At 40.4% G+C, this 15,247-nt stretch overlaps 1 protein-coding gene across 2 annotated transcripts in view; it reads left to right on the forward strand.

The window, feature by feature from the left end:
* The first annotated feature begins 1,203 nt into the window (after positions 1-1,203).
* LOC131138230 (gap junction delta-2 protein-like) overlaps positions 1,204-15,247 on the forward strand; it is a 29,235-nt gene continuing 15,191 nt past the window's right edge. Inside the window, exons 1-2 of one of the 2 annotated variants that reach the window (XM_058086987.2) lie at positions 1,204-2,238; positions 3,152-3,208. In XM_058086987.2, the coding sequence (XP_057942970.1) occupies positions 2,168-2,238; positions 3,152-3,208 (128 nt within the window). In that variant the 5' untranslated portion in view covers positions 1,204-2,167. The remainder of the gene's footprint in view (positions 2,239-3,151; positions 3,209-15,247) is intronic. The other variant, XM_058086988.2, reaches the window with a different exon arrangement.

The raw sequence follows: 15,247 nt of genomic DNA on the forward strand, positions 1-15,247 counted from the left end.
TTTGTCTGAGAATATCCCCTATTTAATATTTGTGTTCATGCACTTTCTGCAGTTGATTGCAATTGAAAAGGTCTGTCATGGTTAAATCAGCTCACTTTCTGTTTTTTAAAGTCCATTGTTTTTTTAAGTTCCACTTTGCCTCAGAGGAAAGCACAGCAATCAGGACCGACTAAGGCATGTCATCCAAAATCCAGAGAAGCGTGACTAAGAGGAAAGACTGCACAAATGAACATGTCACCCCAAGCAGTGACTTCATTCTGATGTGCTGGTTGCTCGTCGTACCACTGCATCATTGACTATGTGCAAAACTTGATCCAATCCTCTGGAGATGGGGAAGCCCGTTTATGTATGGGGGGGGGGAAAAAACCCCCACACTTCTCTTTTTATTCTCCCAAAGATACACACCAGTATGGATTTCCTGAGCCGGCTGCTGATGTGTGAGTGTATCAATGACGCACCTCTGCCTGCCACTGTGCGCATGATGGAGGGAGACCTTCCCATCTCCACATCACCTTAATATAAATCTAATGAATGCAGCTTTCAATGTCACAGCAAAGTGCAACACAGCACTCAGGTCTCCTGAGAGGGGTGGGGTGTACATTGGATGAGATGAAGGAGGAGGAGGAGGAGGAGGGTGAAGAGTGAAGAACACAGGGACCGATTAGGAGAGGGAATAGCATCAGCGTTGGGTCATGGTAAAGTAGTTGTGTGGTCATCCCGAACAGTAAGAAGTAGAGAAGGACATCAGTGGGGGATGGTGGGGGAACAGAGCCACATTCCCACTGTAATCATTTTCCCCAGATGAGAGGAGTATGAAAAATAGGACAAAGGATTGCAGCAATGATGAGGCGTAATGCAATGTAAGATGCTGAATCCCTGCATTTGTGGCCAGAAGGAGGCATTCTTGCAAGCATAAGTGAAGCTGTGATGAGGGTAAGCACATTTACAAGGGAGGGCGGGAGAGAGGGAGGAGAGAGAGCAGATCCGTGAGTGGGTACGGGGGGGTTCTGCATGCTCACAATGTGACAGAGATAGAGCGATTCCATGCTGGAGAAAGAGACAGAGGTGGAGAGGGAACACAGAGATGGGGACGGAGCGCTGAGAGCTAGTCGGGGGAAGATCTGCACACGTATGTGAGTAAAAAAAAAAAAGGTGGAGGGTGGAAGAGAGTGGGGGTTAGCATGAGGAGAGGGGGTGGAGAAGGTTAGGTTGGAGGGGGGGAGTCAAGATGATGGAGCACAGAAATATGCTTGACAGGACAGCTCTTCGTGTGCCGCAGACATGACTCTAAGCACTGGGGTGTGCTCAAATTAGCAAAAGGGGGACAAGACAGGACGGAAGGTCTGCAGCACCTTGGTTCAGCCTCACTGGATGCAGCAAGGCAGCTGATTTATTGCTAGGGGGCTGGGTGGCAGCGTACATGTGTGTGTTAGTGTATACGAGTGTGTGTGTGTGCGCGGTTTTTTTATGAGTCCTTGCACTGTAGCGCTTGGAGCTTTGGGAGAGACCATTCCTCCAGTCATAAAATGACATTCAGCAGGCAGGAGCTGCGTGTATGCTGGTGTGGCTCTGCAGTCCTCAGTAGGAAGTAGGAGACTCTGGATTCGGAGCTTTTACCCAGTGCAAGTGGCTTTGTTTACGCTGCTCCGCACTGAGGTCTTTAGGTGACAGTAGCAAAAGACAATGCGAGGAGAAGAGGAGCACTGATGGCAGGGAGGCCAGCTGATGTAGCAGAGGAGCAAAGAAAGGGAAGCAGAAAAGAGAGGGTGATCATGGCTGTCAAACAGTGAGCTATAGCATATGCTGTAGTGCAGAACAGAGTGGTGCGGCAGGGGAGGACAAGCATCACTGCACAGGGAGAGGAGGGGGGGGTGAAGGCGAAGAGAGAGCCTGGGAGAAAAGGGGGGGGGGGGGTAGAAGAACGCAATCAGATTAGCACCTCTCCACCACTGTCAAGAGAATCATAGCACTACAAGCCTGGAGGAAGCACAAAAACATCTCCCAAGGCCAGGTGTAAAGGTCAAAAGGGAGCTGGTGCAGCACGGAGCGGGACTACAGGCAACGGGCAGGGGGGGGGCGATAGTGGATGTGCCCCCACCGACCAAAGAGCAAAGCAAGGAAGAAAGATCGAGTACCCGGTTTGGTGTGACCCCCCTGACACCTCACCATGGGAGAGTGGACCATTTTGGAGAGGCTGCTGGAGGCGGCTGTCCAGCAGCACTCTACTATGATTGGCAGGTAAGGAACCACTTCATTTTTCACCGTGCTGAGGACATTTCTATAGTGTAACCCCCGTTACCCCCCAACCCCAGACTCAGGATTGTCCCAGCGCTGTCCTCTAAAGTCACCCTTTTTCCTTCCCCTTATCACGCACACGTATTGCAATTCATTCTCAGAGGTTCCTGTGTTGACGTTACAGAATAGTCTCGTTATTGATAAGATAAGGCTCCGACAGAAGTACTAGGTGTGAATGGTGGGAAGGGCAGAAAAAGTGCAAAATAAAAGATAATTCCATTGCATCTTATCTGAATGCTTGGCTGTCTTCAGTTGGATTGGCATTGTGGCGACAAGCTGGAACACACAAAAAAACAACATGCTCTGTCTGCATCATCTCTGTGTGATGAACTCCAATTTTTACGCCCATTACACACAATCCTCATGTCACACTGGGATGAGTTGGATTGAATTGGGGGAAATCCTCTTGTGTGTGCACATAGGTTGTACCCTTCAGCAAGTAGGTCATTGTCACTGCATCACAAAGACAAAGATGACGGGAGCCGTGTTATTGTTATTAACGCCAAACCTCTGTCGGTTTTCTGGAGATTTTCCTTCCAACTATGACATTTATAGAGGTCTTTCTTTGTGGTTGAAAGCACATTATTAAGCAATTAAATGTGCTGGAAAGGAAAACCTGAAAGCATGCTGAATGAGTAAAGATGCATTAAGTTATGGCTTCAAATCATGGGATTTTATGACCGCAGTTTATGGGTTTGCTACTGGGAATGAAGCTCCAACTTTCAAGTTCTGGAGCGTTTTTCACTCATTTTCTTGAACGCAGTTAGCGCTGACGAATGCTACATTTCTCGCAAGCGATAAATACAACAAGCATAAGGGCTAAAACGCCAGTGAATATTGGAATTGCGTTCAACAGGTGGCCAGAAAAAGGAGACCAAAGGGATGTCCGTGTTGCTCTCTTTCTACTGGATGTGTAAGTAGGCAACTGTTTGCTAACCTGTCAGCCATGACTACTTTGCTAAGCTAAATGCTAACTGTTGTGACTTTGTTTTGGAGTCTTTCCGCCCCCTAGTGGTCAATAAAAAATAAGAATTGAATGCGTTTTTTTTAGTCCACCATATAAAGAAAGCCACCTGTAGTTTTTCAGAGGCATGGAGGCAACTCTCAATTGGTTTTAAAAGTCATAACGAATACTCTAACAATGTAACGGCTCCCTTTCCTGTGCTTAATTAAGCCATTTGTTGATCATGCACTTCACTGGTAGAACATTAAAATGGTTCCCTGAGTTACTATAATCATTAGCCTTGAAGCTGTTCTGGCTCATTTTATAGTAGTGCTTTAAGTACTTGTTTTTGTTTGGATTTTATTGATAGGCCACAAGATTAATAACCCAAAATGACACAAATAGGGTTAAGTGTAAATGGGAAATTGGAAACAAATCCAGAAAGTAGTTGATACCCGCAGGACATGAACATCCCGACTGGGCTAAATAGAGTGATATACTCCGTAAATGTGTTTTGTTTTCTCTCAAACTGTGTTTGTCCTGCAAGCCTCTCAAGCGGGCCCCGGGGCATTAGATGTAACGTTAGAGCTTTCCAATGAGGTTTCCGCCATCTTTCCTGCTTGACAATGCAGATGGAGGACAGAAACATCGTCTGCCTTAACAAGATGAACCCATTTTGTTTTTGATAATTGAATTCATTTTTTGATACAGTGAAGTCTCGTTATATCGATATTCTCGGGAGTCGGAAAAAATACTGATATAACCGGACTATCCATATATCCGATCCTGCGCCGAACTGCATTAAAAGTGGGCGGATCTTTGATATGGCATGTAATTTTCTCCTTGAGTTCATGGATTGCGTATCTAGCATGCTTTTGTACTACAATACATTTTGTACTACAGTAAATAAAAATAAACTTACGCTGTATAGTGATTACCGGTTACCGGGACATAATTCACCCCGGAACTATCGATAGGGAAGGTGTTGCCACCCGGAGGGGTAGGCGCGAGGGACGGGTGTTTTCCGCTGTGTGTGCTGCACTCTGGTGGTGGAAGTGTGAAAAATAAAGTTGACTGGAAGCAGCCGTTCGCCGTGTTCTTTTTTGGTATTGAAATCCTTAAGCAAAGATTGATTTAAGCTGCTTTTGTATCGATATAAGCAGACCAAATTGGCTGGCGGGAGATGAAAAGGGCATCGTAGTAACCGGATTATCATAATAACCGGGTATCGTACTAACAAAGCTAATTATATCATAAAAGACTAGAAATTTGCCGGGAAATGAAAATAGTATCGTAATAAGTAGTAATTCGTTTTAACCGATATCGATATAACGAGACTTTACTGTATGTCCTTCTTATGTATAGCAGCTGTTTGCAGGGAGTCGTCTTATGCAATTAGGTGGAGAGAGAATTAGCTATTGTGACCTGGTTGGATGTCGATTTATTTTATCTGTGGGCAGGTGTAATAATATTAAACCCAGTGAAAAGTACAAAAAATAATAATACAACGTTATATGAGAATAAAATAATAATATACTGTGGTTTGAAAAAAAAATGTATATGATCAGATTTAAGTAATTGTATTATGAAAAAGAAATAAAGTTGTGACATTAAGGGAAAAAATGTTGTAATTGTAGGAGCGTAAAATGACATTATCAAGAAAAAAGTCAGAAATTTGTAAAAAATAAAGTTGTTTTTACTGTCGTCTTTTTGTTTGTAACATTTCACACAAATTTATACAATAAATGCATATAAAAATCGGAAATATAATATAAATGCCCTTACCACAAAATAATGTCCTATAACAGTACAGTAACGGTACAGTACACTACAGTGACAGTCGTGCCTTGCTATGAATTTTGCGGCTTCACCCTATCACCGTTTTTAATGAATAATCAGCTAGCCCAAGGCACCAGATGCACTGGAAGACCCTTCCTCTGCTTCAAGGACGTCTGCAGGCGGGACATGAAGTCGTATAACATCCCTATAGAGAACTGGGATTGTGCTTCCTGGTGTCAGTGCATTCACTCTCGGTTCCTCCTTGCAGAGTCCCTAAGATCTGTGCATGCAGCATACGTATACACCAGCATAACCAACTGCCGCATCATCAACTTTTGTCCGCCACACATGTGGTCAAGACAGCCACTCCCTTCACAGCCATTCCAGAAACAAGACTTAGCGGCCAGAGAGAGAGATTAATTAACAAATCATGCTGTTGCGTTGTTGAATACGGTTCATTCTTAGTCCAAACGTGCATATTTCAGCAAATTGCCTAAATGTATAATAATTTGCTGCATAAAAATGGCTACATTAATTAACTAAATGAACTAAAATACAAATATAAGTCATTAAGAAGACACATTCAAATTGTGACTCTTCTACATTGGTCTCTAGGTGTCAGTAATTGTTTGGTCAGACACACAAGCCAGGACAACAGGCTTTTATTGCAGGTTTCAACTATCGCACAACAGGCACAATAATAATAATAATAACATAATAACAATAATAGTCATTATCATCATCACAATAACAACATGAGATACTGCTACAGCGATAATCCACCTCAAGCTATAACCATCGAGTTCATGTCCTCTACATGGAAAACATTTATTCATGTCTTCTGTAATTATGTCTACTATATTGGGTAACACCAGTGTAAATGTGACCATAGGGGTGTTATTTCATTTCTAGAGTGCTCTAATAATACATAAATGCATTTCTAATGCAACAGAAGGTCGTAAACATGTTTTCTATGCCATAACTACAAAAATATTCAATTTATCCAAGTATCGCCTGCTTCCAATCAATGCCCCCGATTGGCCGATGTTAAGGCTCCAGAGGATGCTGAAAAATTGGGAAACAATTCACTTTCAGTATGGTTATATTAAAACTAGTTATTACTATTAACTCTTAAAATGGAAACGCTCACATTGTAAAGCAATGGGAAATTTATATTACTAATAAGTCTCACCATTTTTTGTACAGTCTTGCAAATAGTTTTATATAGATTATTTTTATGGCTTTCATATATACAATCCCTCGTTTATCGCTGTTTATTGCTTCCAGACCTGACCAAGATAAATGAATTTCCTCTATATAGGATTTCTTCTGTATAGAGTTATTTCCGAAATGTGAAAACTCAATTATACATAGCTTTTATTTTAAACTTTAGTAATGAGTAGTGTGTCTTTGACCATTTATCTACAAAACAGCAGGAATAGAACCAACATTTTAAAGTACATGCAGAGGTAGATGATAGATACCTGCTCGTCATGTTTCAAATGCAACCAAGCTGCTAATGCCAATGTTATTTGCTTTTGTAGACCTATACACATCCGTTCATTGAATATATGCAGCGTTAAGTGAAGCATTAAGTGTACAGTGGTTGAAAATTTGCCTCACTTTTCGTACAATGTAGCGCATAACAAACGGCGGCCTGTTGCCCTGTACTGTATCGTACCGCACCCTACGTGTTGTTGACTCAATGTCGGTGCACTTTTTATTGAGAGTGATGGCTAAATAACTTACCACGGGGTCAAATAAAGTTGAGAGTGGCAGGAATTCCAACTTAATTGAAATTCCATTTTGCCATGGGAAGTCCGCATTAATAATAAGTTCTATCCATTCGTTATTTAGAATTATTTCACATTTTTTTATGAATGTAAATCTGTAATTATTCCTTACAAAATGTTTAGATCTTTTCCTATGGGAAACATACGAACTGTATGTACGTTTTGGTTTTTCGTCTGACCTTTTTGAATCAATTACAAACGAAAACCGAGAAAAAAAGTTCGAATTTGAAAATGTCGGCAACAGTAAAGTAGTCAGGATGGATGGGTCAGCTTCTTGAGAAACAACTACACGGACTTAAACCTTGCTTTTTTTAATGATAATCTATGGTAGGTCTATAGAGAAAGTTGCGTGGGAATTTTGACAGTCACTTATGATTCAGATAATGACTTAATTTCAGTAAAATGACCACCGTCTCAGTTCAATATGACTTTATTCTCAAAATGTTGCAACTTTTTCCTCACTTTTTTCTTTTCATGTGGCCCAAACACAGTAAAAACACTTATTGTATTTGTTAGGATTAGACTCCCTCCCACTAAGCATGTGTTTGCATGGTCAGATAACCAATCCCAATTATTTTGTGGGTATGTATCAGCAAGTTGGAGAATTGTTCACCCTCTGGCACAGTCTTACGTTGTACGGGTGCCTCCGAAGTCCAAATTTGTTGCACTGACCTCTACGGGTTGAAAGGTTCACGTTTGTCGCACCACTGATCACAGCCAACACCCCAGTTGGGTGTGGTCAGGTGTGGTCTGTCTGCCAACGCAACCAACTGTGACGCATTTGATTCACAGTTGTGCATCGTGAAGTGCATTTTCCCACCGTTGCATGCAGCAACAGCTCGATGGCATCACACATACTGCAGAATATTCAGCTTGTGTAGTCTGTAAGAAATACATTTGCATGTTTGTACATATAGTTCCAAGGCTGCTATTCCAAAAAAAAAAACAATCACAACATGATCTCCCATTGGCTGATGAGTGTCCTTGGCTTTAAAAGTGTGGAACATGGTTGCATGTCAGTCACCTGTTTGACCGTTCTCTGTCTATTCCAGCTACAATTAAGGTTCTTCTTAATTGCAGACTTTAAGCTAACACATGCCCTGGTGTTAGGTGGGTGATGAAGCTAGGAATAGAAAGTCGAGTTTATTTAATTATAGTTTTTAAAACAGATACACTGAGTTTTGCTTCTATGCCTCATACCAACCGCAGGTGGCCTGCATCATTGTACATTGTACATCATAACAAGTGGATTGTGTATTCCTTTTCCTCATAAGGCCGGTCTCACCTTGTACAGTATGTACTGTACATGATTAACCAATGAATGCCCTCATGATTACGATGCAGAATAGGGAGTCATTGTCAAGTCTCCTCATGCACTGGCTAATTTATACAGCAGGCACAGCCTTCTCAGCGTTAGAGGTTATTTCATAATTTAAGTATAGCCTGTAAAGCATCTCAGAATACTGTGTGATGTGTGAATATTCTTTTCTTAGGGGACTTAGGGGCACTGGTTGCCTAAGAGGTAAACATACAGAAGCATTTTAGGTACATTTTTGGCACAATGATTCAATTAGTCTGAGGTATTTATGATTAATATTAGGTTTTTAAAAATGAAAAGAATTCGTGTGGTTAGCGCGCAGACCTCACAGCTAGGAGACGCGGGTTCAATTCCACCCTCGGCCATCTCCGTGTGGAGTTTGCATGTTCTCCCCGTGCATGCGTGGGTTTTCTCCGGGTACTCCGGTTTCCTCCCACATGCCATCAAAAACTGTTACTCTCAATGGTGCTGTATAATATGACAAAATAAAACCAAAGTAAAGTAAAACTACAACTAATAAATATACTTATTGAAAGATCTTTCACATACAAAGTGGATTTTCAGTCCGGGGCAATTTTGATATTCATTAATTCTTTGCCTACACCCTCGGCCATCTTTGTGTGGAGTTTGCATGTTCTCCCCGTGCATGCGTGGGTTTTCTCCGGGTATTCCGGTTTCCTCCCACATTTCAAAAACATGCTAGGTTAATTGTCGACTCCAAATTGTCCATAGGTATGAATGTGAGTGTGAATGGTTGTTTGTCTATATGTGCCCTGTGATTGGCTGGCGACCAGTCCAAGGTGTACCCCGCCTCTCGTCCAAAGACAGCTGGGATAGGCTCCAGCACACTCTGCGACCCTTGTGAGGATAAGCAGTAGAAAATGAATGAATGAAAAGAATTAGGACATTTACTGGATACATGGATTCTTTAAATTAGCTTTATTGCAATTAATAAATAATAAATAAATAAATACTAGGCTATTACACAGCTTTCTTCAAGGGATGCTAGTGAGTCAGTGAAACAAAAAATGCATTTTTGTAGTAATATAAATGTATTACAATTAACGATGCTTGATGCTGACTTTCCTTTAATTTAATTTTTCATTCATTCAATAAATGTATGAATTATTAATTCATTCTGTACCGTTTATCCTCACAAGGGTCACGGGGGGTGCTGGAGCCTATCCCAGCTGTCTTCGCCCAGCCAATCACAGGGCGCATATAGACAAACAACTATTCACACTCACATTCATACCTATGGACAATTTGGAGTCACCAATTAACCTAGCATGTTTTTGGAATGTGGGAGGAAACCGGAGTACCCCGAGCAAAAGCCACGCATGCACGGGGAGAACATGCAAGATGGCTGAGGGTGGAATTGAACTCAGCTCTCCGAGCTGTGAGGTCTGCGCGCTAACCACTCATCCACCGTGCAGTCCATGTACGAATTAATCATAATATAATAGTTTTTATTAGAACTTTAAAAAAATCCAAAATAAGGTTTTCATATTGATATCTGACTTACCGACGTTGTCCAACATTTGCTTACCCATACTGATCATCAACCGCCAATATTTGTGCTGTCCTCACAACACGTGACTGTATGCTGCCAGACAATAAGTACACAGGGAAGCTTTCTTTGTCGTACATATAACTGTAACATACAGAGAATACGATTACTATCTGTGAATGTACATTAAATATGCTTGAAGCTAGCCAAAACACAAGATCGCTAACAGCTACAGTGCATTGCACCATCAAGTTTACAAACACATTCCAAATAATAATTCAGGAACATTCGATACCGCTATTTTAAGTGTTTTTTTTTTTACACATAAAGACTCACAAAGACGAACGTTTCCCAAGTTTTCCACGTTTTAGAACAAACACAGCTTGTTTATGAGCTTATCAAACTTCGTTTCTGCCATTGCTAGCTTGTGCTTCACAGAGAGAAGAAAAAACGTCAAAGATTGTCTAATTGCGAGAAGAGTACTCACTCTTGTCACTGAAACGATTATTTTTTTTTAAAAGATGTCTCACTTTTTATATTTTTAACTAGTTGTACTATAGATTTTAACATATTTATTACAAACTATGAACCCGTTTACGCATTTTAAACCAACTCAGAAATCACATTGCCTTTCAACCAAAGATATAACATATTGACTGCTGCTCTTTTAATGTGAAATGATCTCTTTCTACTGGATGCATTTCACAAATAAACACTGTTTGGGCAAAATAAGACAAACATTGATATATGCAATGTAAGTTATCGAAGTGCCAATCTTGAACATGTTCTATATATAACAAGTGTAACCCTTAATAAATTCACAAATACGCAAATTAAATAAGGCTGGGAATGATACAATTTGGAGAGCTGCACATTTCTATGTGTCAAAGTAAAGCAGTGAAATTAGAAAGCTTCTTAATTTGCTGCAGGTACACTTGCGTGTCACTCACACACCGATATACTTAATTTTTATGCCATTATCTATACACTTACTGATGAAGTTGCTAAATAAATCTTAAAAAAATAATCTATACTCAAATTAGAACCAGGACAACAAACAAACAACGCTACATAACAATATAACAATATACTTGACAAAAAACATCATTGTGCTGGGCTCATATGTTCTTAAGACCACAGGTGTGTGTGTGTGTGTGACTTTCTAGCGTGAAAGCACAAAAGCCTTTGGGCTGCATTAATAAATTTGAGGTTTGCACCTTGCAGGTATAGAGGCAGGAAGTATGTTGATGCGTGCTCCTCTCCACTGCAATGCTGCGGGGCCGGAACAAAAGATAAGTGGAGCGGCAGAGATAACGGAAGAGTAGAGTAGATCCTAGGAAGATAAAATCACAAACGCTGCGGGATAAAGAGTGGATGTTGGGCTGAAAAAAAAAAAGATGATAGTGATGGAAAAATGTTTAATGATTAAAAAAGTATATATATACATATTCAACATGTGCCCTCTGAATATCACACATGACCCACCGCCACTGCTCTGCACGGAATTTGGTACCGCAGTGCTATTTAGAGAGGAATGACATGCAATATTCACCATCTACGCAGACACAGCAATGCAGCTTTGGCTGAATAAACAGCATCTTTAATCAGCAGCGCATGCTGCATCCTCCAAAGAATGATGCCGCTCTTTAAAGCAGATTTTTATACACTGCCCGAGCTGCATTTGTTCCAACATCATTCAAATCAAACATTTACACGCCGGACAGTACATTTCGAAATTTGTTTATCTCCCCGCCAACCGCCACTGGTTTAATACACAGTGTAAAAAGGTGGTAAAAGCTGCAAGACTATTAGGTGGCCGCCGTTACAAGCTGCAACAGATGTCATGTCCTTTATTAAAAATGGATGGCGACGTGACCAGACTTGCGCTGTTGAGCATCAGCTGCATTTGACACGCCTTGTTGCTTCCCTGCGTTCATGGAAATTCAAAAGTTGAATGTTCCTCAGGTTTGTACAATTGAAAAGTCCAACCAAATCTTCAGGAAAAAATAATTTCACCTTTATACCACCAATAGAGTAGACGGGATAATTAATAATAAGCAATAACTCACCGTTAGCATTGGGAATGTGGGTCGATACCTTTGTTTACATCACATCGTGCCGCGCATGTGTGCAGGCTATGGTGTCTCTGAAGTGACACAAGAGACAGCCCCCGTAAGAATGGGTATGAAATTGAGTGAGGAAGAAAGACAAAATAAGTAGGCAAAAAAAGCACCACTTCCACACTGAATAATTGGCTCTCATCAACCGTGAAAAAGTATTCATTTTTGAAAAACCACAATATAGCGAGGGAACGATATTCAAACCGCAATGTACATAACAGATAATGTTGTTTCGGACCTCACATGGACATCATGTTAACACTTGTCTGAACATGTCCGAAAAGGAGAAGGAAGAAGAAGAGCTTAATTAATCCTAGTTCTTGTCCAGGTCTCAGCAATTACTGAGAGTTTGTTCCCTTCTATAAACATTTCAAATGCATACCAAATATATAAATAAACAATAATAATAAATGATACAATAAATTTAGATGAACACATTTCAGGATAAATGATATCAGACACTGTGGTTCAAACTTGTTTTTCCCCAGCTGGCTGATATTACATTGTTGTAATTTAACTCCAGTTAGCCTCCAATGTATTTATCCTAAACGTAAGAATGGGTATGAAATTGAGTGAGGAAGAAAGACAAAATAAGTAGGCAAAAAAAAGCACCACTTCCACACTGAATAATTGGCTCTCATCAACCGTGAAAAAGTATTCATTTTTGAAAAACCACAATATAGCGAGGGGACGATATTCAAACCGCAATGTACATAACAGATAATGTTGTTTCGGACCTCACATGGACATCATGTTAACACTTGTCTGAACATGTCCGAAAAGGAGAAGGAAGAAGAAGAGCTTAATTAATCCTAGTTCTTGTCCAGGTCTCAGCAATTACTGAGAGTTTGTTCCCTTCTATAAACATTTCAAATGCATACCAAATATATAAATAAACAATAATAATAAATGATACAATAAATTTAGATGAACAAATTTCAGGATAAATGATATCAGACACTGTGGTTCAAACTTTTTTTTCCCCAGCTGGCTGATATTACATTGTTGTAATTTAACTCCAGTTAGCCTCCAATGTATTTATCCTAAACGTAAGAATGGGTATGAAATTGAGTGAGGAAGAAAGACAAAATAAGTAGGCAAAAAAAAGCACCACTTCCACACTGAATAATTGGCTCTCATCAACCGTGAAAAAGTATTCATTTTTGAAAAACCACAATATAGCGAGGGAACGATATTCAAACCGCAATGTACATAACAGATAATGTTGTTTCGGACCTCACATGGACATCATGTTAACACTTGTCTGAACATGTCCGAAAAGGAGAAGGAAGAAGAAGAGCTTAATTAATCCTAGTTCTTGTCCAGGTCTCAGCAATTACTGAGAGTTTGTTCCCTTCTATAAACATTTCAAATGCATACCAAATATATAAATAAACAATAATAATGAATGATACAAAAAATTTAGATGAACAAAAAACTGTGGTTCAAACTTTTTTGTAATTTAACTCCAGTTATGCACATAATAACGCCCCTTCACAAGTTGCCTTTGCAGTTTAAGTAGGTCTGATGCCGACCGTTTAACCCTGTAAGTGATTTTAGGTACAATAATGTTGGATTCTAAGGGAAAAGCAGAAATGAGGACTGACCTCTTTACCCCAAAGTAGGTGCCTGCCGCAGAGGTTCTTTGTATTCTAGCGGCCTCCTAGCCTAAATAGGTCAAGATATCCGGCAGGGGGATGTACCCTACTTTGACAAGAGCACACAAGTTCTCCCAAAATAATCTCAGATGTGAGAACACTGCAGACATCCTGTAGATCGACAAATAATTCATGAATCATCCGTCGTCAGAGTGCATGATAAAAGCTCTTTGCACTGGCATTGAATGATCCATCATCCTATGATGACCTGAAGGAGTTCATTTGTCTTTTTGATTAAACTATTTGTCTGCACTACGTGGGCTTGTCATTAGTTTATTTGTGCAGCAATCCGCGGTGTTGACTGCTATTGATTACATTGCTTGATGGCGGATTTGCCCGGTAAAGCTGAGCTCAGCACTTGCTCACTGCAGGATATTATTCATCCCAGCAACATATTGATGGGGTGTGGAAGCTCCGAGAGCGTGTGTAATGGTTGCGGCTGGGTGTTTCAGTCACATTTGAGTTTGAATGAAGACAAATTTCAGTACGTATTTCAATTCTAAATCGACAGCTTTAAATGGTAGTATCCTATAAGCAGGGAGCATGACGCAGCGGAATTCTACAATGAAACAGTCCAACCTCCGTTTGTGTACACTCCGGTGTTTTCACCAAAATTTTGCCTCGCTTTTCATACATTCAACAGAGTAGTCTGTTTGCGGCTGCACGAGTGGTTAGCGTGCAGGCCACACAGCTAGGAGACCAGAGTTCGATTCCACCTTCGGCCAACTTTGTGTGGAGTGTGCATGTTCTCCCCGTGCATGCGCGGGTTTTCTCCAGGTACTCCGGTTTCCTCCCACATTCCAAAAACATGCTAGGTTAATTGGCGACTCCAAATTGTCCATATGTAGTCAAGTCAGCCGGGATAGGCTCCAGCATACCCCAGACCCTAGTGAGGATAAGCGGCATAGAAAATGGATGGATTAATTAATTGTGTTGTTTTGTGGTTGAATACGGCTTATTATTAGACGAAAAATGTGTATATTAAGCAGTTTTTTTAATTATTTTTTATGCCTAAATTGCGCATTTACTAGCATAAGAATGGCTAAATGACCTGAAATACAAATATGAGGCATTCGGAAGATGCATTCACAACCGTGATGCTATGTAGTATCCTACACTGGTCACTAGGTGTCAGTACTGTTGCTGTAATGTTTTGTGAGACACACATACGATGCCAAAGTTGACCGCCATAACAAGCAGGTTGGAATTACCTCAGTATCCAATAACATTAACATAATATATATATATATATATATATATATATATATATGTATATATATATATATATAACATTATAAGAATCAGAATTATAACAATTATGTGTTGCGGCCATAATCTACTCCTATCTTATATCTGAACCCCAGACATCACTTCCTGTCCTCCACACACCCGGAACACATTTATTGCAACACACATATATCTTATATACAGTAAAGTCTCGTTATATCGATATTCTCGGGAGTCGGAAAAAATACCGATATAACCGGACTATCCATATATCCGATCCTGTGCCGAACTGCATTAAAAGTGGGCAATAATGCACTCGACATTGTTCTATAGTATAGAACAATGTCGAGCAGCGTAAATCAATCTTTGCTTAAGGATTTCAATACCAAAAAAGAACACGGCGAACGGCTGCTTCCAGTCAACTTTATTTTTCACACTTCCACCACCAGAAGCAGCCGTTCGCCCTGTTCTTTTTTGGTATTGAAATCCTTAAGCAAAGATTGATTTAAGCTGCTTTTGTATCGATATAAGCAGACCAAATTGGCTGGCGGGAGATGAAAAGGGCATCGTAGTAACCGGATTATCATAATAACCGGGTATCGTA

Source organism: Doryrhamphus excisus, linkage group LG21 (genome assembly GCF_037039965.1).
Source record: "Doryrhamphus excisus strain RoL-2023G ecotype Guam linkage group LG21, RoL_Dexc_Guam_v1.1, whole genome shotgun sequence".
NCBI classification, from domain to species: domain Eukaryota; kingdom Metazoa; phylum Chordata; class Actinopteri; order Syngnathiformes; family Syngnathidae; genus Doryrhamphus; species Doryrhamphus excisus.